Source organism: Hetaerina americana, unplaced genomic scaffold (genome assembly GCF_022747635.1).
Source record: "Hetaerina americana unplaced genomic scaffold, ioHetAmer1.1.p SCAF_3, whole genome shotgun sequence".
NCBI lineage: Eukaryota > Metazoa > Arthropoda > Insecta > Odonata > Calopterygidae > Hetaerina > Hetaerina americana.
The window spans coordinates 83,074,748-83,102,624 of NW_027286874.1; the positions used below are offsets into that span (position 1 = coordinate 83,074,748).

General features: G+C 35.5%; 1 protein-coding gene across 1 annotated transcript in view; it reads right to left on the reverse strand.

The window, feature by feature from the left end:
- Positions 1-27,877, reverse strand: part of IntS1 (integrator complex subunit 1) — a 67,217-nt gene that overhangs the window by 5,430 nt on the left and 33,910 nt on the right. Inside the window, exons 17-32 of the mRNA XM_071587599.1 lie at positions 25,872-26,048; positions 24,077-24,266; positions 20,447-20,678; positions 18,969-19,141; positions 18,289-18,497; positions 16,543-16,713; positions 14,914-15,103; positions 14,364-14,596; positions 13,975-14,201; positions 13,757-13,886; positions 7,635-7,920; positions 6,453-6,620; positions 5,659-5,809; positions 3,719-3,911; positions 2,940-3,064; positions 584-801 (exon numbers count right to left, since the gene is read on the reverse strand). Coding sequence (XP_071443700.1) covers positions 584-801; positions 2,940-3,064; positions 3,719-3,911; positions 5,659-5,809; positions 6,453-6,620; positions 7,635-7,920; positions 13,757-13,886; positions 13,975-14,201; positions 14,364-14,596; positions 14,914-15,103; positions 16,543-16,713; positions 18,289-18,497; positions 18,969-19,141; positions 20,447-20,678; positions 24,077-24,266; positions 25,872-26,048 — 3,073 coding nt within the window. The remainder of the gene's footprint in view (positions 1-583; positions 802-2,939; positions 3,065-3,718; positions 3,912-5,658; positions 5,810-6,452; positions 6,621-7,634; positions 7,921-13,756; positions 13,887-13,974; positions 14,202-14,363; positions 14,597-14,913; positions 15,104-16,542; positions 16,714-18,288; positions 18,498-18,968; positions 19,142-20,446; positions 20,679-24,076; positions 24,267-25,871; positions 26,049-27,877) is intronic.

Below are 27,877 nucleotides of genomic sequence, written 5' to 3' on the forward strand. Positions count from 1 at the left end.
GAGCTCTACCTCACCTTTGAAACAAACCATTGGGTTGATAACTACGGTTGTCCAATTTGAAGTATAAACATTAAACATTTTTATTTACATGACATTTCATGTTTCAAGACATGGCAGTTGATAAAATATGGAAAGAAGGGACTACATCAAGTGCAGTCATCAGATATATTAAGAAAAAATTTACTTTCAATTTCTCTGGCCCTACCAGACTATCTTCACTTTATTTAATGTGCATTATTAAAATTTTTCCCTATTTCCTTTTCAATCTTTCCATTCTCCTTTTTTCAACTTCTTTCCCTTTAATGTTAAACTATTGAAAATACATCTTCCAGGAAAAACCAATAAAATAGCTTATACCAGCAATCGAGACAGAGGATACCAAGATTAAGGTAAGAAGTTTAAAAAATTAACCCAATCCCTAAAAAAGTATTTGAGACTTATTAATGGAAATAAACCAATGTAAATGATAACTTATGCTTTTATACATAATTTTATGGGCCATCAAATTAAAAGATAAAGCTTTATTTAATGCTCGTACAGATTTTGACCCAACCCTGTAATAATACATTAAAAGAACACAAACCTTCCACATTTGTTTTCTCCAGCTTTGTAAGTAATGGTGCTAACTGGGCTTGACTCCAATGAGGAAGGCTGGGCTCCATTGCAGACTGCAGAGGAGCTATGGCTGTAAGAAGCACTTCTCCTCCCCTTCCACCATCACCTCCATCCATCTTGGGTAATGAGATTCCCGAGAGCAAAGCACGCAAGCTCGGTAGATTAGGATGACTCAATTGCAGGTCACTAAACAAAATACACAACGGAAACTCTTACTAGTAAATTTTTTGATACAACACTAATATGATAAAAACTGCCTTAAAACTATATTCAATTGGATTGTTTTACCTGTATTTACTCTCAATATACATTTACTACTCAAATCTCTTAGCTAAAATGCAGCTCTTCAAAAATATTTTTGTAAAATATTCCATCAATTTACAAAGAATAAGTAAACACATTTAAAAATTGTGTCAATCCAATAATTGTTTAATACCATTTTAGCTGTTGGAAAGTATAATTGGGTGAGTGAGAGACCATCTTATTGCTTGCAACATCTCTCGGTCCTAGTTTAAGCATTTCTCTTCATAGGCATTCTGGAGAAAAACGTATGAGGAAATGAAGAGGGAGAATGAAGGGCTGAGGAAAAATTAACATGATGGTGGGATATAATAGAGTGATCCCTTGAATACATCACACATCGAAGGGGATAACTGGCAAGCTCTATGCCTGTCAGGACAGAGAATGAGTGCCCCACGAGGGCAAAGAGGACCTTCACAAACCACTGCAGGTAAGTCATGAACATCATATACAACTCAGTGAACGTCAACCAAAAAAGTCAGTAAAAGATCCAAAACACCTAATATCTGAGTTTGAAATAAATTAATACTGTAATAAACATTTCTTAAGGCTCTCTTTTTGGCTGGTGCAATTGCAATGCCATAAAAGCTATCTGTCCACTAAAATGCCAGTCAAATGAAAATGACAAGTTAGTACCGGGTTGGAAATTTAATTTTATATCTTTAGGGAGGAGACACTACCTGCTGCTAGTATTTAGTTAAAAATATTAAAATAAATGCCTATAAATAAGCTAGAATTGAAAAACTGTGGACTTCCATCCACTCACCTAACTTCAAAAAATCACCCAAAGTAATGCTTTTGAGACAGATATTGAAATGGCATATTTTTCTTGTATTACTCATGCTTCAATTGAAGTAGACCAGGCAGATTGCTCTGTTTCTTGAGCACGGATAAAATTCCCTTTCATTATCACTCACAGAGGGAACCTTACCTTAAGACAGCACTACTCTAGCACTTTCATTATTTTCTTTTAATACTCTCCAAGATAGCATGTAAATCTTTCGAACCAATATCACTGTTCCCACTCTTGAAAACAAAACAAATTTTTCTCTGTTCAAATTTGTTTTTCATGAATTATGACTGCATCAAATAGTATAATGATTGCAATAACCTTGGAAAATAACAAGCTTATCACAAAATAAATATGCAACTTAAGTAAAATATCACCAATAAAAATAAATTCACAACATTGGTTAATTATTTGAATGAATAATATGCTCATAAATGCTTATTTCTTTATAATTGTCATGTTAAACTTATAGCTTATTGTATTATGAGAAAAGTTAGCAATTGGGTTTAGGATAAAATGCACTTATTTTATTTAGATTTGTTTATATAAAAAGGAAGGAAAAGGAAGTCCTATGCTTCCAGCAATGGACTGCTTTTAACTTTAAATTAAGCAGAATTGATTAAACACGATTTAGTACAGGAACTGCAAAATATAGGCGAGAACATTTCATAAACTTCTTCATGTTATTTATTGATCATACATAGCCCATGAAAATTTGATGAAAACTAAATCAAACTAAAATCATTTAATCAGAAGGTATAGAAATATTACACATGGTTAAATATTTTGAGGCTGCAAAGTTGACTTATGATACACAGTAAAATGCAAGTAACACTTGTCTTGCTGGACATACCAAGCCACAATACCAACTAAGGCTATTTAAAAATGTGAGCAATTTTATGAAAGTTCTTAAAAAAGGTTTCCAGAATACCAGCATTTTTATGTAAGGCATTCTTGGTTTACAACACTGCAATCAAATGATGGATTTGGTTTCAAATATGCTTTTTAAAACAAATTAATGAAATTCCATGATTTCCTGAGCTGCATGCAACTGCAGTGTCACTTAAGTCTCATTATGAAAAATTCAAATGTTAATTCACTTCAGAAATTTTAAAAAGAAATCTTACAAGACAGTACCAATATTGTCAGTGAATTAGCACTAATTTAGTAAATATTGAGGTATTTAGCAGGAAAATAGTTCCAATCAATAGTTAAATTCAATAATATTACTTACTTTAAAACATTGGCATGCTTCTGCAGGTATTTGAGAGCACGCTGAGCATCATAGGAGATGAAACCTTGTATTAGAGTAACAATCCGCGCTAAGAGGCCAATAGCATCCTTCATCAGGCCATGATGCTGTCATAAAAAAACAGAATTTACATGAGCCAATAGCACTGCTGAGTAAATATGGAGTTTGAGCATTATTAAATAAATAACATTACCGTGTTTCTACATTATTTTCTCATCTATTGCCTCAGAGGACACATCTATGTAGAAAATTTGTTGAGCTTAGATGCCATAATTTGCCTGCTCTACATGCATGAGTCTTTGATGGAAAGATAATATAGAGCATAACAATGATGAAATTTTAGCTCATTTAACTCTCAGTAAAGAAAATTCATAGTCAAATATGTACCGATAATGTGCATGAAAAACTTCAGAAGTCAACAAACTAAATATTCAAACATTTTAAGAAACAAGATTCTTTTACTAGTTCCTCATTCAGGGACAAAAGACCACCAATAATCCAACATCATATTTTCCATTGGCCCCATCAAGATGCATTCCCAATTCTCCCATACAATCCTAATCCCTCCCCTACCTCTGTAATGCCTGTGGCTAATGATATTTTATCCACAAGAAAATATTTTTCCTACCACATTCAAGAAATGTATGGTTATGTTAAATACTATATTCTTTGATTTTTAAACATTTAAATGGCTACCTACAAGATATCTATACTTAAATAAGCATTTTTTTATATTAAAATATAAAAATGATTCTACTCACTGCAAAAAGAGCAAAGAATGCATCCAACGTATCTTCTAAACCAGATGAATGTTCTGAAGCAAAAATCCGAGGTTGTAAGAGTTCAAGCAGTCCTAATACTTGCTGGAAAAGTGTCAGGTGATTTCGAGAACGAAAAACCCCCCAATCCAGATGAACTCTACCATGGAGTGAAGCGCCAAGCATAGGGAGTTGCCTGTGAAGAAGAAATAAGGTTAACCACTCATGAATTAACTAGAGTACAAGGTGCTACCTTAAAGTTTCCTTCATTTGTCCATGAATTAAGCCCCTGTCACCACTGCACCATTTAAAAGTCTTTTGGGGCAGTCAAGATATTTCTAACATGTTCCCAACAGTCAATCAGAATATTTCTGCTATGATCAGGTGTACTAAAAATCCCTTTCAATCAACATATCTCATAACCTACAAATGCTAATGGATCTCAACATGCCAAATAATTGCCCATATAACTTGTTTTTCACTCAAAATAGGATGATATCACATATGACAAAGTCAGGAACACTTAAATATTGATGATCGAGATGATCCTCGGGTTTTCAGATTTGAAAACCTACTGAACAATATGGATGGTGTCCACTGACCCAATATCACTCCGGAGCATCCAGTTGTTCACATACCACATAATGGCCACCTCCACCATATTGGAAAAGAAATAGTTATTCCACATATATTTTACTACACACGACCTAGGTTCCGACTTAATAAGTCATCATCAGATTAAGTACACAGGACACAACTTTATATAGTAGACAGAGAAGAGGAGGTGTTTGTGAAGTGGGAGGAGGGGAAAGAGAAGGGAAACTGGTGTGTGTGTATGGGGAGAGGGGGCGAGGGCGGTTGGGTTTGGTGTCAGGGTGGGAGAATGTGATTGGGTAGGGCATTAGGGGGGAGGGGGGGGCTGTGGAACCTCCACCATGTTTTTCCATTTTTACTGTAGATCATAATGATAGGTCTCAGCACTGATCATCTATCTTGAAGTAATTATTCCCAAACGAACAACTGCATCAATCGCATAAAAATGTGCAACCATGCCTATGATGGACAATGAATTCACACCACTCCAGACTCGTCTAGTGTTCTTTAGAATTAAGGTAGACTCCCATTCTGAAATAGTTGTTGCTTTGCTGCTGGGTTGGACCATTACCCCAAATTTAATCACCAACAACAATGGAGGAAAGGGAGTTTTCGTCTCTCATGCTTATCAGCCAGGCTTCTTTGAGAAAATATAGCAGTAACCCACAACATGATGAGGACATTCAATAAAATGTTAACTTAAGTACAGCATAATTCTAAATATTTTTTGTTGTCTTATTCTGGGAAAGTTCAAATTGAAGGACCATTTACATCTATAATTCCTATACACTTAAAGGTTACTATGAGAGTTTTATTAATTAATTATTGATTCAATGAGCTTATCTTACAATCTTAATTTTACAAAATACTCGTACATAGGGGAACAACATGTGATATAATCAATGCTAATGATGAATGAAGCTGATAGTAAGTCAAGCATAGAGAAGAAATTCTTTTTTTTTAAATTGGAAGAGTTTTTAATTATCAACTTAGGTATGATGTTCATTATTTCAAAAAAAAGATCTACATGATTATAATGTTAATATTATATCATTAAATTAATAAATTGTGGTAACAATTCAATGGAGTGTACAACAAATATAACTACTTCAAGGAATTGGTTCCTCATAGAATATGCACAGAGTAAAATATCAGTGCTTTACACAAGCTCTATGTTGACTAAATGGCCCAAAAAAATTTACAATTATAAGGACTCATCGGTAAGTCAAAGTAAAGTTGTCACTGGACAAATAAAGCAAGAATACGTTACTGAATTTTTACAGCAAGTTAACTGCATACTCAAAGATAATGACTGTTAGTATTTCATTTTAAAGGAAACCTTGGATTACCTCAACACAAGAAGAGGATGAACAGATGCCATTTTTCTGGCTGACAACTCATATTCTTGAGCTCGCCTATTCCAATCCTTGGCAGAATTTGTAGCTCCAAGAGCAGTGAGCAATGTATGAGACATCCCATCAAGTATGCTGCTACTCCAATCTAATAAATAAATAATGAGAAAAATATAAATACTCAGCAATAAGATGCACTTATTCATTTCCTTATTAATGACCCACAACAAGGATAGATATATTACATCACGAGAATATGCAGTGAAATTTTGATGCATAACCATTTCGATTTAATAAGTAATTCCCAAGGCACAGTTTATTGCCGAGTGATTTACATGTTACATAAATTGGTACGTTGAAGGTTTATATAGTACACCCAAAATGAATGGGACTTGAATGGAATAGTCATATTTCAGTGCACATCAGCAGGTGACCATGCTTAAGTGACTGTAACATGTATGCTATTCAACTAGTTGAATACAGCTTACATGCAACATTTTAACTTTCTATAAATTACTTCTCAGTTGAAGACACATCAACTAAAATTCTTGGACGTTCCCTCCAGAGAAGGAATAATTTTCTTAGGAATGATGCATCTCCAGAATTTAGAAATTACTAATGCATATGCATTTACACATACAGGACTGTAGACATGTTCAGCCCTGCAAATAAATCCTGCTAACTTCTTGTAAATCCCAGGAAAGTCTGCCAATGGTTGAGAATAAAAACAAGAGAACATTTCCCAACAATTTTGTGAACAAGCCCTTAAGATGTTAATGAATTTGACATACCTGAGATTTGTGTCCCATCTACGAGGCCATACCCTTTACTGCCATTCATCATTAACTCATCTCCAATATTGCACCACATTCCACCTACTCTCTTCAGCACGCTTGGCATACGAAGATATAACTGAATGAGGAGTATATGCGCAGCACGAGAAACATCCTTTTGGTGATCTGTGGGTTGACAATATATTTTTTAAATGCACTTCTTTACTACATTCAATCATGATTTCAAGAAAATTTTAGAGTGCCCTTCACTACTGTTACATCTTCAAAGTGAATTACAAAATATATGGCAATCAAATATAAAAACAAAAAGAAAAAAAAGCTAAAGTATAATTATCCTAAGGGGACTGCTCATTGATTTAGATTTCTAGATTAATTAATCGCAGTACGATTGGATATACAATCCATTAGAGGACATAATCGCTTGTGCTCCTGCAGGGAAACATTTGATAGTGATGGGGGATTGGAATGCCACAGTAGGTGAAGGAAGACATAGTGATGAGGTGGGGCACTACGGTTTATGCACAAGGAATGACTGGTTACCACCAACATTTGGTTTAGACACCAAAAAAGGCATAGCTATATGTACTTGGAAAATGACAGGTGACTCAGAAACTTATCATCAGTTAGATTATATTATGGTTAGGCACACATTTAGGAACAGCGTGATCAATTAGCACAGCTTCCTGGGAAGCGTCCGCTTCAAGAAGATAAGGCAGGGGCGGCGGGTTAGGACATGGAATGCAGAAGCAGCAGGCTGTAGATAAAATCATGGATGACACTAAAGTCCAATAGTCCAATGTTTTATATGATTGCATAATAATTGTGACTGCTTAAATGAATAGACTAGGTCTAAAAGTTTAGAGAAATCCATAAGTCTCCCACATGAATTTAAATGGAGGAAATTATAGCCAAAAATCAATTCTTGCACTGATGGATATATCTGTAGATGCTGATGAATGTTTTTCTTAGTTAAAAAGGTTATCAACATGAGATGATAAAATGTATTGCTACAAATACGTGCTAACAGATTCTGCAAATGCAACAGTATTAAACTATTCACACTTCACATATCTAATAATTGCACTAAAATCAAACCATTTTGATCATATTCACTCATAAGAAAATCATGATCAAATTATTTTTCAAGCATGTTTCTAAAAGAGAGAATTTAATGATTACCTGTAACTACCACTGATGACATGGTTTTTAATTCTGCTGCGACAGCAAGGGAAGCAAGATGAGATGCAACAGCACCTAATTTTACAGGATCCTCACAAGCACACTGGAGGAGAAGAGGCATTCTTCTACAAATGACCTCTTCATCATTCTCATCCTCGTCTCCAGTCTGAGAGTACAAGGTTGCCATGGTCTGATTTGCACATTCCTCAGACTTATTACAGGTAGTTGTTTCTCTTGATCTAACATTTGCAGCTTCTTCAACAATATATTCCACCAGGGTGAAGAGCTTAAGGAAAATTGTTGGGAAAATATTTTTTTAACTTATCAATAAGTCGATTCCATCATATATATACCACAATATAACTGATGTTTTAAAAATATGAATAAAAATATATTCATCGGGAAATTATATAGTGGGTAAGAAAACACTGGAGTAAGCTAAGGAGAAATCACTTCAACAGCTAAAAAAATTCCTCAATATGAAGATAAGGAACTGCAGTTGTAAGTAAATGAAAATGACTGAACGCTTTCGTGTGAGCCAAATCAATGATATACCAATTAAGGGTCTAAAGGCCAACTACCGACTAAGGGTCTCTTAATTTTTAGCTCACAACTGAGCTGAAGCTGATAAATATTTAAGCTAAGTTAATTGGACATTTCAGTTAAATGGGTAAATAATTAACTGATTGTGAATTATTGGAATTAATTCTGAATTAATCAGAACTAGCCTTTGTGAAAGAAGAATTTTAACAAAGACATGGGTGGCATGGTCAAGAGACATCTTATTTAATATCCCAAGCATTTAATCTGTGACTATGCCAAAAATTACACCAACATCAGTGCCTTCCATAGTAACGGTGGAAATCAGACGACCTCTAAGGTGAACCGGAACACGTGGTCACAGACCGGAAGTGACCATAACTCCCGAACGGCTGACTATATCAAAGCCAAACTCAGCGTACTAATTGTAAGTATTAGCGTTAACTACCGTAGTGAATTAAGTGAAGATTGGACGACTTTAAGAGCGGAAATAGCCAATTCCTCAGTAACGGCGGACGATATACTTCTACATGACGCATTTGGTAGACACTAACCAGATATCTTTGCGTGTTTTAATTAGTGAAGTGAGCATTTAATTGTGACCTGCTAACCTGAGTGTGACCTCAGTATGTGTGTTTAATATGAGCCCAGGCCAAAAAAAACTTATGAAAATAGACCGAGCATGCAATTATTGAATATGGCTTCGGAAAACGGCCCGGGTGAGGACCTTTCCTCTATCAAACTTAAATTCGAAACTAAGGTAAACGAGCTCAATCAAATGATAGCAAATGAAAGAATCGCCAAGGATAAAAAAGGGGACTTTATGTGCTGTGTTGGTGCTCTCTCCGGCTGTTTTGACAATGTGGCCACATTAGTGAATAACATTCTGATAGCTAAAGCGACAACTGACGAAATCCTTGGGAAAAACACAGATATCATCAGAAGCGTAATACGGGAAGAAATCGCAAAATGCCAACACAAGCTAGGAAAGAAGCATCATTCTCCGAAAAAGTATCAGCTCAAAGGCTGGATTCGACGGGCACTAAGGTAGAACTTCCCAGCGGAAAGCGAATAATTACGAAAAAATCAAAGAGCGTTCTAATATTCCCACCCGACGATTGTAAAAAGATCGAGACCAGCGAAGACACAAAGAAGGCACTTATAAACCTAGTAGATCCGAAAGAAAAGGGAATAAAAATTCTAAGAATAGCAAGAATAAGGAATAGAGGTATTAAGGTAGAATCAAACGACTCTGATTTGGAGGAAAAACTAAAAAGCTACGACTGTTTCCAAAAGAGAGAACTGATAATGAAAAAAGAGGATAAGAATAAGCCGCGTCTCCTTATAACGGGAGTCAAAGAGACACTTAAGGAAGAAGAAGTACTTAAGTGTATCAAACTGCAGAATGACCTACCTGAAGAAAGCGAGGTAGCTCTAAGGTATAAATTTGGTAAAAGAGAAGCCAAAAGAGTAAATTGGGTGTTAGAAGTTGACGCCACGACGAGGAAAAGACTACTGACAAATAAAAGAGTGTATATAGGCTATGAATCACACCAAGTCCGCGACTACCTTACGATTCTACAATGCTATATTTGCCAGAAATTTGGACACTTAGCAAAAGAATGTAAGAGCGATAAGAGTACCTCCAGTCATTGCTCTGGGGAACATGACTCGAGGCAATGCAACGAAAAAGGAAGCAGTCCAAAATGTATAAATTGTGCGGAAGCTGGAAACGGGAAATTTGACCACAATTCCCATGACAGCAAATGCCCTATCATTCAGAGTAAGTTGGAGTGGCTAGCCAGTACGATAGACTATGGAGAATAATCAACATATTCTCAAAATAGGGCAAATAAACACCCAAGGAGCCAAAACGCCCACATTAGAACTGAGGGAAGTCAGCGAAAAACTCGGAATAGATATTTTATTTGTCCAAGAGCCCTACGTCATCAGACCGGGAGAGCAAAAGACCTGGAAAATACCAGGGATGGGGATGCGGGCAAGAACCATCCCAAGTAATCCAGCGAATAAGGTTTTCGCCAGCATTATCTTATTTAACAACAGCCTGGACGTCCTGGAGTTAACACCTTACTGCGACGACTACCATGCTGTCGCTGAGATAACGTCAGGGAAAAGCTCAATAATAATAATAAGTGCATATTTTCCTCCGAGCAGGTGTATCAAACCATTCATAGAACACATAAGAAAAATCGTTAAGGAAAATCGAAGTCATAAAATCTTACTATGAACAGATAGTAATGCCAAAAGTGAAACCTGGTTTCATAGGTTTACGGAGGAAAGTTAATTGAAGAACTAGTCCTAGCTGAAGACCTCTACATTGCTAACTGTATCGGAGAACCGTTTACCTTCTTCAGTCCGAATGGCAAATCCAACATAGACCTGCGGTAATGCCAAAATCATCCGAAATATCACCAACTGGAAAGTCCGGCCAGGGAAGATTACCAGTGACCACCAATTGATCACCTTCGACATTAAGGAAGCTAGTTACAGGGAAACACCCGAAATGAGATATATACTGAAAAACGCTGATTGGGAAAAATGCGAGGAAACCTTCCTGAACGAACTAGTAGCCTCGGAACGGAATACTCCATGGACACCAACAACGGAGCAAATAGATCTCAATATAGCAAGACTAACCAAAGCTATTAAAAACTCCATGAAAACAAGTATTCCAGTAAGATATTACAGAGGCAAAACTCATCCTTGGTGGAATGATGACCTAAACATCCTCAAAAAGCAAGTCCACAAACTGAGAACCGTCTTCCAAAAGAGTCGAAACGAGGACAGAGGAATCCATCGTCTGAGATACCTAGCAAAGCTAAGGATATATAAGGAACGTATTAAAAAATCCAAAGAAAATGCTTGGAGAAAGTTTGCTAGACAAAACTTTGGAGACAACTCCTGGGGCTTTATCTACAAGCTGTTCTCAGATAAACTGAAACTCCCAACAATACCAGGGACTAGACGAAATGACAAGGGTGAGGTAATGCTGATAGAAGAATGGCTGGACGAAATGTTGGACACCCTTCTACCTGACGAAGATCAATCAGATAGTTGTTACCACGAGTCTACCAGGAGAATGTACAATGAACCGCTTGAGAAAAGCGCCGCAAGGCTCTTCTCAGACGAGGAAGTCAGTGAAGCCATCTACCTGATAAGAGATGGCAAAGCCCCCGGCCACGACCAGATACCGGGTACTGTAATAAGAAAACTGTGTCAGCCTATCTCAGGAGAGCTAACCAATATCATTAATGATTGTATAGCCCTCTCATACTTTCCGAACACCTGGAAACTTGGGAAGCTATACGCTATTCTAAAGGATAAGCGTAAAGACCCAGCGAACGCTGAAGCATTCCGACCAATCACTCTCCTCCCAGAGCTGGGAAAGGTAATGGAGAAACTAATTAAAAAGAGAATTATAGAAGAGGCTGGGGAATGCCAGATATACCACCCCAAACAATACGGGTTTACTCCAGGGAGAAGCACAATTGATGCCATAACTAAACTGCTGAGACTAACTAACAACGATTGCAAATACACCATGGTGGTTTTTATAGACATAAAAGGCGCTTTTGATTCCGTCTGGTGGCCATCCGTAATTAAAGAACTAAAATATTTAAGGGTCTCCAACAACCTAATAAAATTAGTCAAAAACTATTTTACCAACCGCGTGATAGAATACTCCAGCAAACACCTCAAGTTCTCTAAAGTAGCCACGAAGGGGTGCCCACAGGGTTCGGTTCTTGGCCCAACCTTGTGGAACCTCTTAACCAATTCGCTTTTAAGAGAAGAACTCCCGGATAGGTGCGATATTATCGCATACACGGATGACATCGCAGTAACTATCCCTGGAAACAGCAGAAAAGAGCTGGAAATGTTGGCGGAAAAAACTCTACTTATCCTAGAAACCTGGGCAAAAAGTAACAAACTGAAGTTATCCATAGAAAAAAGCCAATACATGACCCTAGGAGCAAAAATATTAAGAAACCCGGCATGTAAAATCAATGGGAAACAGCTAAAGAGAACGAAGACCTTTAAATACCTCGGCATACACATAGACGATAAACTTACCTTCCAACCTCACGTGAACTACACTTGCTCGAAGGTTAAGACTATCTTTGGTGCCATAAGAAGGCTTTGCCGTTGTACATATGGCCTCAAACCGATGGAAAACATTTATGAGGGAGTAGTAATACCCATAGTCACTTATGGGTGCGAAATTTGGTCCCATAGAGTCAATCTCGCAAGATTCGAGAGAAAGCTAAAGGAGACACAGCGTGCCTGCTTGATAGCGATGTGCAACAGCTATTCCACCGTGAGCTGCGACGCACTCTGTATAGTGGCTGCAACTCCACCTCTAAAATACCGAATTTGGGAAAGAATTGCTATAAACAAATCGAGGGAAAAAAAAAATTAAATATAGAGTATTTCAACCTCTCGTTAGATGCAGAAAATGCAGTACAAATATCAAAATTAAAAAGACTACTGAGACAGGAAACACATAGAGAATGGAACGACGAATGGAACAGAACAGAAAAGGGAAGGAAAACACACCGTATATTTCTGAACATAGATGACCGGATTGAATTAAATATTAAACACACATCAGCAAGCACACAAGTATTAACCGGACATGGAAACTTTAACTCCTACTTAAACTTCATAGGTAAATGTTTTACCCCTCTGTGTAACTGTGGAAAAGAAGACACAGCAGAACACAGAGTGGAGGATTGTGTTTTCTATGAGACAGAGCGGCAACTCTTATGGAACAGTATGGAAGAGAAGCTAACGAGCTTTAGGGAAATGATTACATTCTGCCTAAAGAACAACAATAACCTGCTCGGAAAATTTGCAATAAGAAAACCAGCAAATAGTGAACCACAACAAGCGAACTAACTGGGAAATATTTTGTGTTAAATTTTGTGTAAAATTTTGTGTAAAATGTAGCAATGTATTCTATATGTCTATTGAGTGATTTTTTTTTCTTTTCTTGAATTGTTTATCATTAGTTTAACTCCCAACATATATAAGCACCTGTAGATGTTAAAATTTTAGAAAAACTTTCCTTCTGTCTGATTATTTTTGTCTTTTTGTCTGTTTTGTTATGTATGTTGTTTCTTTATGTCTCATTATTGTTTGTAAAAAGGGGAACCAAGATTCAAAGGAATCCCCAACTAACTGTGAAGTAAAATAAAAGTGGACCCAGGAAACCATTGGTCAAATGGGTCCAAAAATTAAAAAAAATTAAAAATTAAATTAGTAACATCTAATTCTCTCTTTAATTTTTCAGGCAGAATTTTAAAGGCAAAATGCCTGATTTCCTAGTCTGGTATCTCCTGGGCATGGTCGGTTTCAACATTTTCTTCATCTCTCTACATTTTACAGTTTTATCACAACATGAATGCCTATGGATTACCAGAGGGAATGTAACATCACCTGTTTTCAGGGAAAATCCCATACACTGCTTGACTAATTCTTACGTAAAAATATTTAATGTTTAATTTAAATTAAAATATTAGAGCTGATGAATAATTTCTGCTAATATTCAAGCCAATATTTACCTGAGGACGGGTCAATCCTAGAATGTCCTCTGATGTATAATGTTTCGGGGTGAGCTTCTCTCTTCCTTGCCACAGCTTGGGGTTGCTCATGAGGGCCCAAAGAAAGTCCAGAACTGCACCAGGGTCATAGCTATGAGACATTCAAGATGTTTTTACACTTCCACTGGCATTATTTGAGGATTCTACCTCTTTCTAAACAGCTAATAACATTTTCTTACCTTGTATCACACTTTTCCAGGAAGCAAGAGACACACTGATGCAATGTGGCCCAACCTGCCTGGTGTGCTAAGAGTGTCAGGAGATATGGTCGAAATGACCTTGATCCTTTTTTCATATGTTTTACTTTGTCTGTGTCACACTCCTGTATGGACTCTCCTAATGATTTGCATTTGCTGGTTATTGTAGATATGACCTCACGGTCTGACTTCGAAAATAACAGTTTCATCTAAAAATAATATGAATAAGAGACACACATTAATGAGATTTCTTACATATCAGTGCTAAGCCGATAAAAACACTCATAAAATCCTTGGGATCAAAGCTAGCAATAATTATTTACAGAATGACAATAAAAATTTCAAGCAGCATATTTATGTGAGTGGATTACCTGTAATTCTGGACATGAGCCAATCATTTCTGGCTCAAAAGTGGCAAGCCAATCTACAAAGAGACCAGTTCTCATGCCTTTTTCTTCGCTTGAAGATGGCACTTTTTTATCCTGATCAAGTAAGAGAGTTGCCATTGCCTCAACCAATTCACTTGTATGATGACACTGAAGGCCTTCCTCAAGAATCCATTTGCCATGACGCTCAAGCTGAAGCAGGGGAAAGTTCTGCAAATCTGAAAAGTAATTCCATATGGTTAACATTGAAGTGGAATAGTTATATTTGGTAGCAACAATAAAAAAATCTCATTTACAACAAAATTAATACAATATTTCAATAAAATAATAAACTATTGAATACTTGCTATGGAATTGAAGCTTGGTAGCCTATTCATTTTTATCATTTTCCATTATTAAGAAGTCTTTAACCTAAAGGTCAAGTTAATAGGCCCAACAATAGGTTAAAAGGTTCATCTAATGATAGACTTTGAGCCTTCAAAAATAGAAAATATTTCTTCACACATGATTAAAAATAGGGTATTTTTTTCCATACCTTCAGAAGGGTTCAACTGGTGCACATTTTTTATGTGAGCTCCTGGTTCCATTCTTTTCCTCATTCTGATGAAATTTTGTAAAATTCCATTTACAGGTGAGTCTATATGACAAGAAATGCTTACATGCAAGATGGTCGAGCAAATTCTATATTGTGCCTCAAGAAGTTCACTAGAGGATGTTGCTTCATTCTGTAGAAGCAATAAATGAATATTGTAATAAGTTTTAGGGATGAACAGATAGATGAATGAAAACTCTACCAAAATTTCATGCCAATGAGTGATTCGGTTAGAGAGTATTTCGGTTAAATTAGTTGACACCTCAGCACAATGAAAAATGGAGGAAATTAAGAGCACAAGATTGTTTTACAAAAATTAACTCGTACAATAAGAAATCATTCTGATGCAATAATGCATCCTTCTAGTAACAGACAGGATGAAATATTCAAAAGTTTTCCGCCATTCTGAATTAGTTCCCTCATCATTTCCTCTTCATTAATCTTCAACCCTAATGACCCTACAAGATCTCTGGGCTGACATTATATGTGATCATATGGTGTCATCTAGGTAGTAATATACTAGTTATCACTGCAGTAAGGTCAAACATATGATATCACAACATAGTGCACCACCTTTCCCCTGGTAACACTGCCTAAGGATGGGCATTCTACAGTTTCAGGTTTATCTAATATATTAGTCCTTCTGGGAAGGTACCTGAGAAGATGTGTCATTCTTCTGAACCCCTCTTCACTCAAGGATGAGGTCTTAAGGGGGCCATCCCAGTTCCAGGCGATCAGGCACTTGCCCTTACTACTTCCCTTCTCCTTCTCTTAGCATTAAATCATGCTTGCATACCCTCACCCCAATTTCACGAGGGAAAAGTTACCTCATTGTTCTGCAATTTTGAGTCTCCAAGGTGTGAGATCCAGAGATTTGGGCAATATTTAATGACACTCTTACCCAGAAACATGCTAAGGCCCTAAAATGACAGGTGCAGAGGTTACAATTTTTTATGCTGAACCATATGAGAACATGAGAGTTTAAAAAATTGGGAATCATGACAAAACAACTACTTTTTCTTGAGAAAGATTTTCTTTGTAATGCCATAATGCAAGGGAAAAATAGGGCAACAAAATGCTCCATACACAACTTTCAAAATTTCCCAGGGTCTGCAAGCATCATCCCAAGTCAAAAGCACACAATAGATTTTAGGCACCTGGGTTATATAAATGCTTTTCTTAAATTGTAAATAAATTTTCCGTTCCCGGTTAATGCGAAGCTATTTTAGGTATCCACAACAAATTCAAAACCATTTCCTCCCCATTACAAATGTAATATGTTCATAAGAAGATATCAGCCCTCATCAGGGATGAGGACTAATCATGCCTTTAGGGGAAGGATAAGTTGAAAAAAGGATACATGGAGAATGTTGCTTGAAATTAGACAGTGAGAATTACAGAAATGCATTACAGAAAAATAACATGATCAAATGAGAAAATTGTTTTCTAACCTATAAGTCACTCGACAACACATGTATTTCGAATCATTCATCATAGGGGAATTATCACAAGTGCCATTGCTAAAACTAAATAGAATACATGTTAAGACTAACTTATCGGCAATGTACTAACCAAAGGCAGCAACAAGAGCCTAAACAGAGGGCAGGAATACTGAGGTACAGCCATAATACAGCGGGCTAAGTCTCCATACTGTTCACTATGTGATAATATTTTATCCAGGTTAAATATTATGATTGCTTTCAAAGGTTCACCTCTTCCAATCTGTCGCTCCACAGCCAAAGCCTAATGGAAAACACAAATATACGAAAAAGAAACAAACCAATAAATACTAGTCACCTTGCCAAAACTCTTTTGTTTATTAACAACTAGTTTATGTTCAGTTGTAATGTTACTACCAATTAAATACTTTTGAATAATTATTAGAAATAATCTCCAAAATATGAGCAATTACATTAATTTTTAAAAAAGGCTGGTCACAGATCCAATAAAAGATGTTAATGAATAAAATTCATGACATTTTGATTTTCTCCACTTTTCTTTACTTGAGTTCTACTTTTTCCAGCCTTAATTATTCAATTAAGTGGACATTAAATTCATAAAACATATAAACTGTAGTATTTTTACATAGTTGGATGAGTCTAACTAGTTAAGTCTGAGTTGCAATTAAGAAAATCAAGCCAGCAGACTACACTGGCGGAAAATAATTTGCATGTACTGGTATAAACATGCTTTGAGTTACATGGCATTAACATGATATGGAAGTTTTTTGCAAGGATAGTTAACTCTCGATTATCCGTGCTAATGAATGCATGATGAACCATGGTTAACTGAAAAACATGGATAACCGAAATACACAAAAAATATTATTGTGATATAAACAAATATAAAGAGAAACTTTCCTTTTTCATTTATTATGACTAATTCAAGTTTTTTAGCAATGAAAAGAGCATGTTTTTACTCTTTCAGCCATTTTTATACAGGTGGAGTTATAATTAATTTTTGACTTATATAACTATCATCAAGTGAATAGCAAACATATTTTCCTCAGAAATCTAAACCAATTACACAACCAGGAAAAAACAAATGATTGGCAGAGGGCAATATCACCAAAGGAGCACCGATATGGATTCAAATTCATCATATGTTACCAATTAAAATAATGTAGTGTACGCAATTAATGAGTAAAACTATCTGTTTGCTCACCTTAATCATCAAAACAAGGATAATCAGAGTTTGCTTTATTAATTGCAAAAATTGGAGATCTACATCACCTGTTTCACATGACTGTGGTCAATATAGCTCAAAAAGATGGGGAAACATTGAAGCTAGACATTTTTCTAAACTGGAAATGCTGGTACTTCATGCCCAGTTTATTTTGTGTATCTCCTGATCTGCTATTTTAAATTAGTTTGAGTATTTGTGGATTTGGTGCATTTATGAATCTCTAACACAAATGCCAACCATCCTATGGCCCATAAAGGGCTTTCATCTGGCACTCCAAGATTTGATTTATCTTCTAATACTCTTCTTGTAATTACAGAAATTTCATTAAAGAGATATGTGGCTGGCCAAAATCTTGGTAACTTGCCAGTCAGCAAGTATCACAAAAAGGTTACCAACCTCTGCACAATCAGGATAAACAACATTCAAAACATCTTTTGAGTGTATTTTTAAAAAAGTTAAATTTAGTTAATGTAATTTTTTAAGATTTACAGTACTTTGTATCTGGATGGTAATCAGCATAGTATTTATTGAACTAAAAAATCACTTATTTGGGGAAGCAGACTTCAAAAATAGTAGATAAATGATCAATTGATCTTCTAGTCTTCAGAATCCTTAATTATTGTTATATCAAACCTTTTGGAGTATTCTAAATGCTGAGTGTCCACATTCAGTATCAGCAGCCAGAGGACTATACAGCTGACTGAGAAGAGTGGGAACATCCTCAGGCTTAAGACGAGACCCAGCACCTTGATGTTGCATCATATGGACAGGGGGTACAGATGCAATAGAAGGCAGCTTTTTTCGGGTAGTGGAGCAAATATGTGTTACAATGTGTGTAACATCTAAATGTGGATGCAAAAGAGATTGTCAGTCAATGAAATTCATTTATTACCTAAAAACTAATGAATTTATTTATAAATACATGTACTACTGTGGACTGCTGTACAAAGAATTATCATACAATTTTAAATTTATAATTTATTGAGAAAAATTTGAGTACATGAGATCAAGATGAGGCTTAAGTCAAATTTAGAACTTTTATGTCTCCTTACTTGCTGGCTTTCCTTACATGCATGATTACAGCTTTTTCATAAATGGCTGATTTGAAACAGCATTATATTTTATTAGGAGTAATACATTTTACTTTCTCAAATCTATTTGTTCACCTGATCCAATTTTTTTTCCAAATATTAAATTCATATATTCTGTTTATAAAACTGTTCAATAAAGTACATGTATGATCATAAATTTTATATTCAAATCTTTCAACGTGAAAAATAATATATTTCTATTGTACATGTGTTATTAATCACCTGGAAGTTTTGTCTCCTGCAGCTGCAGAACTTCAACAAATTTGTGGCCCCCAGTTGCTCCTCTTTGGTGCAGCACCTTCACTAATTGGGCCATGTAGGCTTTATCCACTACTACTTCCTCAACAGCAAAACTGTCAGCTTCAACAGCAGTGTCCAATTTATGAAGGAGTTTGCTGAAGTATAAGGCAATGCCACTGTGACTATCTCAAAAACTTAAACACACTTTTGACAAATGATCTCTCTTTGATTTACAATAAAATGTCAATATTTTGTAATAGAAGAAATAAAGAAGTATGACTCTGATTTGAAAATGGTAATGTTTGTTTAAAATTCAAATATTTGATAAATACATAGACATGGAAAGGAAAGCTCCTAACCAGTTTACCTAACAAAATATTAGGGGAAGTTCCCAAAACTTTTGAGGACTTCCCCAAAACTTTTGTGGACTTCCCCAAAACTTTTGTAGACTTCCCCAAAAATTTTGGGGAATTCCCCAAAAACGAGAGGAGTGGAGTGTATGAATTAAAGTGCTCAGAATGTAACACTAAGTATATTGGGCAAACAGGACGAAAATTCAAAGAAAGGATTAAAGAACACCAAACATGTGTAAAAAATAAGAACATAACATACCTCTTTGCAAAGCACCTCATCAAAAGTGATCAAAAAAAGGTTTGTGACCAAAATTATTCATTTTGAAAGTAAAGGTCAAAGGCTTGATGCTTCCAAGCAGTTGGAAATTTTGAAATGCATCCGTTGCAAAGATGAACTTGCCAATGATACTTTGTATTCCTCCCACTCCCAACTCCTAGACAATCGACACCGAAAGATGTAATTCTCTTTCTTCCCAGATATATTTTAACCTTTTTACCCCTCCACCCTCCCTTGATCAGGAGGTATACATACCAAGTTTGCTTCTAAGAGGATGATGCTCAACATCAAAACCTGGGTCGTGTTTTTTTAAATAAAGTGAGTGGAATTATAAAGTCAATTAGTTTCATTTCAATATGTTATGCAAATTCCATTAACTTATGCCTGAGACAACAAATTAAAGGTAGAAATTCGAAGAAGGCAGGAAAAGTGGATGCAAGGCTACTGAGAGGATGTGGGAGGCCTATGGTGATATGGCTCGTATTAGAGAAGAGAATCCCGGGAAATCATGGTAAAGGAAGGAAAAGAATAGGCACTTTGGATGAAATTAAGGGAGATCAAAAACATACAGAGCTAAAAAATAAGTAATTGTAACATGCAGTATTCAGTTTTAGGATACTTTGAATCATGGACAGGGCCTTGGAGGCTTGAATTTGGTGAGATTGGATCTGGATTTTGCCATCCCTAAAACAATTGCTTTCAAAATACTCTACATGTTCACTTCCCACATTCGCCTTAAATGCCCCAAGCATCACATATCCCACTGTTATATCACAAAAAAAACTTGAAATGAAACACAAATAAATTTCACATAATGAAATAATTGCTACCTTGCTGAAGCAACTGGAATACCAAATGACTGAATGAACAACACCAGCTGTGATGGGTCAAGATTAGCCAATGCTGCATCCACAAGACGTTCTACTGGTGACTTAATCATGCGGAGCTTCAACCAATCAGGCGTTAGCATCGGCTCAGAGGTTTCCGCCACGAAAATTTGAGGAGGCTCATCTGGAGGATATGGAAACCATGCCTTCAGCAAGCTCTCAAATAGCTCCACGTCTAAATTTGAAAGAGAAAAGAATGTGATTCATTAGAATGTATCACAAGAGAGGTGAACATTTTCAGATTTAAATAAAAAACATAACATGCAGCATGATAAATGAGAGTTTACTTTCAGAAAAATGGCTTTTCAATAGCAAAGATGCAATGAATGGTCACCACTGTTCTTCACAACTTCACTGCTATCACCCACCATTGAAATATATTCAAACATATAATTTGCTAATGTAACTAAAGTATCAAGAAAATATTAAAGCTGATGTCAAAACACAATATGGTTATAGCTCCCTGTGACTTCTTTATGTTCCCCAGACTCAAAAAGAAAAGAGTTTTGACACTGTGGGGGAGGTAAAACAAAAATCGCTAAAAGGCCTAAAAGAAATCCCGATAAATGAATTTCAGAAATGTTTCGAACAATGGAAGCATCGTTTGGAGAAGTGCATTGTGGTCAATGGGGAATACTTTGAAGGTGAACAAACTTTAATGAAAATATATTGAGAAATAAAGAATCTATAACAACATTCCAGTTATTTTTGGGTCCCCCTCGTATAAACAGGATGGGGCGGTTATCTCCGGAGAAATTTCACTTTGAATTTCCTGCCATATCGTAGTTCCACTCGTGGTGGCGATTGGCGTTCTTGAAAGCTATAGGCGTCTAGTAAACAGTTGTAACCTTAAAATGGTCAATATGTTAAATACAAGTGTGAGTACAATCGAAGAGATTCTATTATCAAAAGTGTTCGTGCTGGCCATTATATTTCAGAATAGTTTGATTCTTCTGGTACCATAGATTAACTGTTTACAATGTTGTGGCTAAGTATAATGCTTCCGAGAAGTCTGGGGAAGGTTCCGCTAACCGGCGAGGAAACGCGTGCTTGTCTGGATTTTTGCGTTCTACCCTATATGTATGAAAAGACAACATTCCATGGAAAAAATTCAACATCTATTTAAAAAGAAACCCATTTTTAAAAACTGATGTTTAAATGGACATATGAATTAGGTTTCACATAAAACTAAGTAAGTCATAAATTCAACAGTACATTCAGATTAGTGATGCACTATTTAAATTAAATAATTATTTTCAACCACATTTGTAGGATATTGTAAGCTAAATGTATATTTTGACACAGCATAGTAGTAATCCCTCTTTTGACCCCTTCATAAGCCACCCTTACTGCATGGCCGGACTCTGTTCAGAATGTGAGAACCAAAATACTGAGTATTTACTGTAAGAATTACGATATGTTACTAGTTTTCATAAACATAGGATGAAAAAATTAATTAAAATTAATCAACCTGAAGATCCATTGGACAGGTGATGGCAGAGTTCACCCCCTCCTAAGCCCAATGGCAGGTAAAATTCACACATATGGTTAGGGGGGACAGCTCCTTTCCCTGTGATTTCCCTGGAAGTCCTGGTACGCAAAAAATCACACAGCTTGGGTTAAGCAGGAGATGCCCAGAGACATTCCTGGGAATTGAACCACAGTCCTCTGGTCCATAGTCCAATGCTCTATCCCTGGACTACGACATCCCTAATTGTAGGATACTGATTTATTTCACCTTTCTTAACAAATAACCACACAACCAAGTGGATGACTCAGAACTGTTAAGTGCAGTAACCTTTACAATTCTTACTTATATCACAGGGATACCATATATTGAGTTTTCATACTCAAAATTATACCTACCTCTCTAAAATTACTCAAATTATAATTAATGGATATTGTTATGCCAATATTGATTTTTTTCCCTGTGTCACTTTCATCTCTCAAGAAATCTTCAATTGAAATATAACCGTGGAATTTGACTTTTTCTATTAGGCCATAGAAATAGAGTTCTTCTACAAGTTTTCGTAGCTGGAGGGTCAAAATTTATCGGCACTTCATCCATTTTACCCATATTCCACATGCTAAACCAATGCTTGCTGAGGCTGCCCTTAAACTATTCCTTGCCATGAATGGAACTACTCAGAATGGACATGCTATAGAGTCACCAAATGTTTTTCTCTCATGCAATTTTCCTTGCTTGCAGTAAAACTTAAGTAGTAGACAGACTCATTCCTTTCAGCCTTTCAACGATAACAGGTCGTAAAGTACATTTTTGAGTGCTGGCAAAAACACTCCCTGTAGCACATGGCAATGTAGTAACCTCAAAACCTTCTCAATCTTTTGTCATTCTCTCACACAAGCTTCACCTACGTTGAATTTTCTTACAGCGGCACAATATCCATTGCTTCTGCAAACTTAACAATTTCTAATTTATAGTGAGCTGAAAAGATTTGTATATTTTTCTGCATTTTAGTTTTCCCCAAAAAATTAGTTTCATTCCTCATTCATTTTTTTATGAAAGCTATTTTACAAAATGAATAAGTAATGTAAAAACAATGAAATTCTTAAAAATTCACCATTCTTAATTCATCATTGTGAATTACCATATTTCTTTCCTTGGTGTGTCAGGTACTTTCAACGAAATATTTAAACTCTTGTTGCTTAATACTGACTCAAAACAGTGATATTAACAGCACCCATTTTCTAAGGCTGATGCTGGAAAAAATATGCAATGGTATTTTTCTGGCAAATCAGCTTGTGCTTTTAGGTCAAAGTTATACCCATTTACCCCCAGCCAAATAGATGCAAGCTAATGTTAGAGGACATTTTGGAGTGGAAAATCTTATGGGCCAGGAAATATGGCAACATAATAAAATTTTTTACATGTGCAATGATATCTTCACAATTATTACATGATTGAAATTTTCTACATGCACTGTATTTAATAGGTCCCGATCATTCACCAGAAAATATGGTAATTGTTTTAGCTTTCTTTGGTGTGTTCAAATGCAAGTTACATATTTTATTAAGTTTACAGTTTGTATTTTTCCTTTAGGAATAATTTTCTTTTGTAATACTATGGAAAAAAGGGGCTAGATCAATTAATAACTGTTTTATTACTATCATAAGATTTTCATATTTTACAAGTTCAATCAAATAGCTGTAGTATGTAGGACCATAGGCGACAGTTTTCAGTCGTTCATTTTTGAATTTTCCAGTGAAACACAATTGGTTGAAAGTACCTTACTTAGAAATGTGGGGAAAATTCTTGAATGAATCAATTGTCGTCAATATGATTTTAAGGTGAATGGACAGATATGGATCGATGTGATTTGATAGAAACATAATTTGTTGAAAATTTATATAATTTCAATTATATATTATGTCTAACCCACATTCTTTGCAGCTATATTTTCTGCTTAATGCTTGAAATAAGGATGTTTTATTTCCAATTTGTAAGAAGAAGAGCACATTAGAAGACCATATCATGGTATTGAAAAATGTCAATCCATTTAATAATAAGAAGCACCAATAACAAATATTGCCTCATATGTAATTGATACATACCATTCCAAGGACCATAGGTGAGCAGCATTATGATGGCTTGTATAACAAGAATATGTAGTATACACTGCTCCCCACAAGGCCAGGTCACCAGCATATGGACCAAACCCTCCGCCATTGGGTAATATAACTCCGTCCCACTTCCACCTGCCCCACCTCCATTACCTCTTCTAAGGGCAGCATCTTGTCTCACCTGAGAAAAAAACTAGATTGGTAAAAAAAACTCCAGGCAGGCTACTCCTTACAACTGCCTAAAGCTCTACTTTTAGGAGTAAACTTAGTGTAAAGCAGAAGATAGCCATTTATTAGAATTACAAAATAAATATATTAAATTAGAATTGGAAATGAAAAAATAGTAACTTTGTGATTCCACAGAAATTATTTCGATATGACCCAGGTTTCAACGTTCAGTGTCATCTTCAGGTTACAGGGTTACCTGAAGATGACGTTGAACACCAAAACCCGGATCATTTCAAAATAAATTTTCCATGGAATCACGAAGTTACTATTTTTACATTTCCAATATGAATCGATTCCATAAAGTTACGCCTGAAACATCAATTAAATTATAATAAATTTAGCAATTCTTACAAACAAACATAAAACCACCATGAGCCATAGGACAAAATCCTCAGAAATGCCATGCAATAAATATTAAAGGTATTTTCATATGACTCTTTTCTACTTAACCTAATACAGGGAATAGTGACCATTTCATGCATTGAAAATAATGCCTATGACTTGATGCATGCAAGAATATTAGAGTTAAAAAATCATTCTTCTAGACAAGGATTCAAATCCAGAACCACATTGTAAGATGAAGTCTCAGTTGCATAACAGGTGAAAAGGCTCAGCCAGAAATTAAGGTATCCCAGTTCAAATCCCAGGTTAAGACGAGTGATTTTTGCGCAATGAAATTCTTGCATTTATGCACGTATAATATTGGTAGTCATGCTGCTTACGTTACATTGTTGTTGTATTTCCTGCAGTTTCTTTAAACCTATATATTATTTTCCCGTCATGATCCTTTCAAAAAAATGATATGTACAACAATGATTTATACAATACGTCCTCTGCCCAAAAAATACGCAAACTAGCGCAATCTGGTGGCCATGACCCGCCCACTAGCAGCGCTAGTTGCCTGAGACCCAAGTCAACTTCAAAGCATTCTTTGAAATTAGACATTGTGCACATAACTACACTTCCTCCTTGCCTATTCACCAGATTATGAGAGATGCTACACTTGTGATTATATTGACCTACTTTCTATCTCACCAGGATCCCTTAAAAAAATGTTATTAAAAATATCCAAAGAATTTTAGAATGCTAATTATTGCTGTGTGGATATCTGTAAATGTCAATATCAACTTTAAGTAATTTGTACCAGATTGTAATCGTTTTTTTCTTTTTATAATTGTGGAACCAATATATGTTTTTTGCCTTCCTTTATGTAAAGGGTTATTCCTGTTAGTCCCTTAACATAGGTTTAGAATGCTACAGCTATTATTCCACCAATATGTTCTCTTTGACAGAATTATGAGGAAAATGCTAAATAAAATACCTGATACACAAGGTTCACCTTTTACAATGTCCTTACTATTGTTGAACTTAGATCATTAATAGTTAAAAAGGTAAATCCTTTCAATTTTTCATCTGAAAATTTAAGTCCCAAGCAAACTCTATCTGGCTGCAGGCCCATAGGCAGAGAAATTTATTATTAGTCCTCGATGTTCAATCATAAGGGGTTATACAATTACAAAAACAGAAATTTGATACAAGCAATACAGCAAACACACACCTTTTCAAAATATGAATGGAAAATGACACTAAGGGCATGAAGAGCTGCATAACCAGGAGTCTCTAATCCAGGCTCCACTTCTACGTGCGATGCTTGATATAAGTGGCATTCTTCTCCTACAGGAGGCAAAATAGCACCAATTATTGTGCTTCGTTCTACAATGAGTTGAGCCATGTCCTGAAATTGAACGAATGAATTCCATGAAAATAAACATGAATGACCTGTTAATTTAAAAAAATAAATGGTTCCAATTTTGTTCATTTTTTGGCAAAAATATACAGAAAAAAGGGAGATATGTAATATGTTTTCGCAATCTCAATTGTACATGTCACATGCAAAGTGAACCACATACCCTTCCATTCTTTTGAACCCTTTTAGTGCCATCTGTAATAACTTAATTTTGGGTAAAAATTTCCAGGCTATTTTATGATGTAATTCTCAGTACATACTCATACTGAGAATTGCAGAATTTATGGAAAATGCCTGTAAAAACATTCTTATAAGTATTTGCTGAAAATGTAACAATTTGGATCATATTATATAATGATTTAAAAAAAATAATAAAACATAAAAATATGAATTAATCAATTGTTATTTACATGTATAGCCACAAAAAAATCACTTCGAGCAATGGTGGCACCTTAGGGGAAATGTGTCAGCATTGCTCACAGTGATGTTGACAACCATCGGCTTAAAATAGTATTCATTCAAAGTACTATAAACTGATACCTACATAATATAGTATATCAAAAATGCCCCCAATAAAATAAAATTACACCAACAATGCAACAATTTCAGAGTGTAAAAATCATTCGCCTTGACTGGGTTCCCAGTCAAAGCGAATGATTTTTACACTCTGAAATTGTTGCATTGAAATGCACATTAGCGGATGACTCCGTTACAAGTTACTGTTGCGGTATCTCCCACAGTTTCTTTGGAAATTACACCAACAAATTATTTATAGTCAATACCTCATTTTAAAAGATTAAGTAAAAAAGTAATTCACTAGAATGCCGTTGTCAAGATCTTATGAGAAAAGACATCACCACCATTAGGTATTCCATAAATTGAGGCTAAATCATCACAATATCATCCAAAAATGTTTTAGCTTCTGGGCAGAAAAAACTCTAGACGAGATTAAATTATTTATAATTTACTATTAATGTGCTCTATATACAATGCACAAAGCGAACGATAACTACGGCCGTATAAATATAATGGGAAGAGTCCACCCCAGCCGTACTCTTATAAATGGGCAAAGGATGGGTGAGGGAAATTGGAGAAAATACAAGCAGTAAATCGATAAAAATTATAAAATTAAATAATTAACTGAAAATAAGACCAATAATAAATTTATTGTTGGTCTTATTTTCAGTTAATTATTTAATTTTATAATTTTTATCAATACAATAAATTTATTGTTGGTCTTATTTTCAGTTAATTATTTAATTTTATAATTTTTATCGATTTACTGCTTGTATTTCCTCCAATTTCCCTCACCCATCCTTTGCCCATTTATAAGAGTACGGCTGGGGTGGACTCTTCCCATTATGCTCTATATACATACCTATATATCATTCCATTTATCTGCACAATTGTTACACATCATTGCTCACGGTCCTTAAATATCTATATTTCCTCTCTATATCTCTCACTTTATATTTTCTAATTTCCCTGTTCCAAACATTGTCAGCTAGATAGCCAGTGAGGGGTGGCAATAATATTGAAAAAAACATTATGATGAAGCTTAATAAACATAGGAAGCAAGCAACCAATAGAATATTATAAGTAAAAGTGAAAGCTGAACCAGCAAACTTGTCTTTGTTCAGGTATGTCTACTACCAAGAAATCATAGAAAGGAAATACACAGTCAGTTAGAGCACATAATTGTAGCTGTTCCTGGAGGGAAACATGTGATAATGATGAGGAATTGGAACGCGACAATGGGTGAAAAAAGATGTAGGAGACTACGTTTTAGAGAAGAGAAATGACCACGAGTAGAGAGC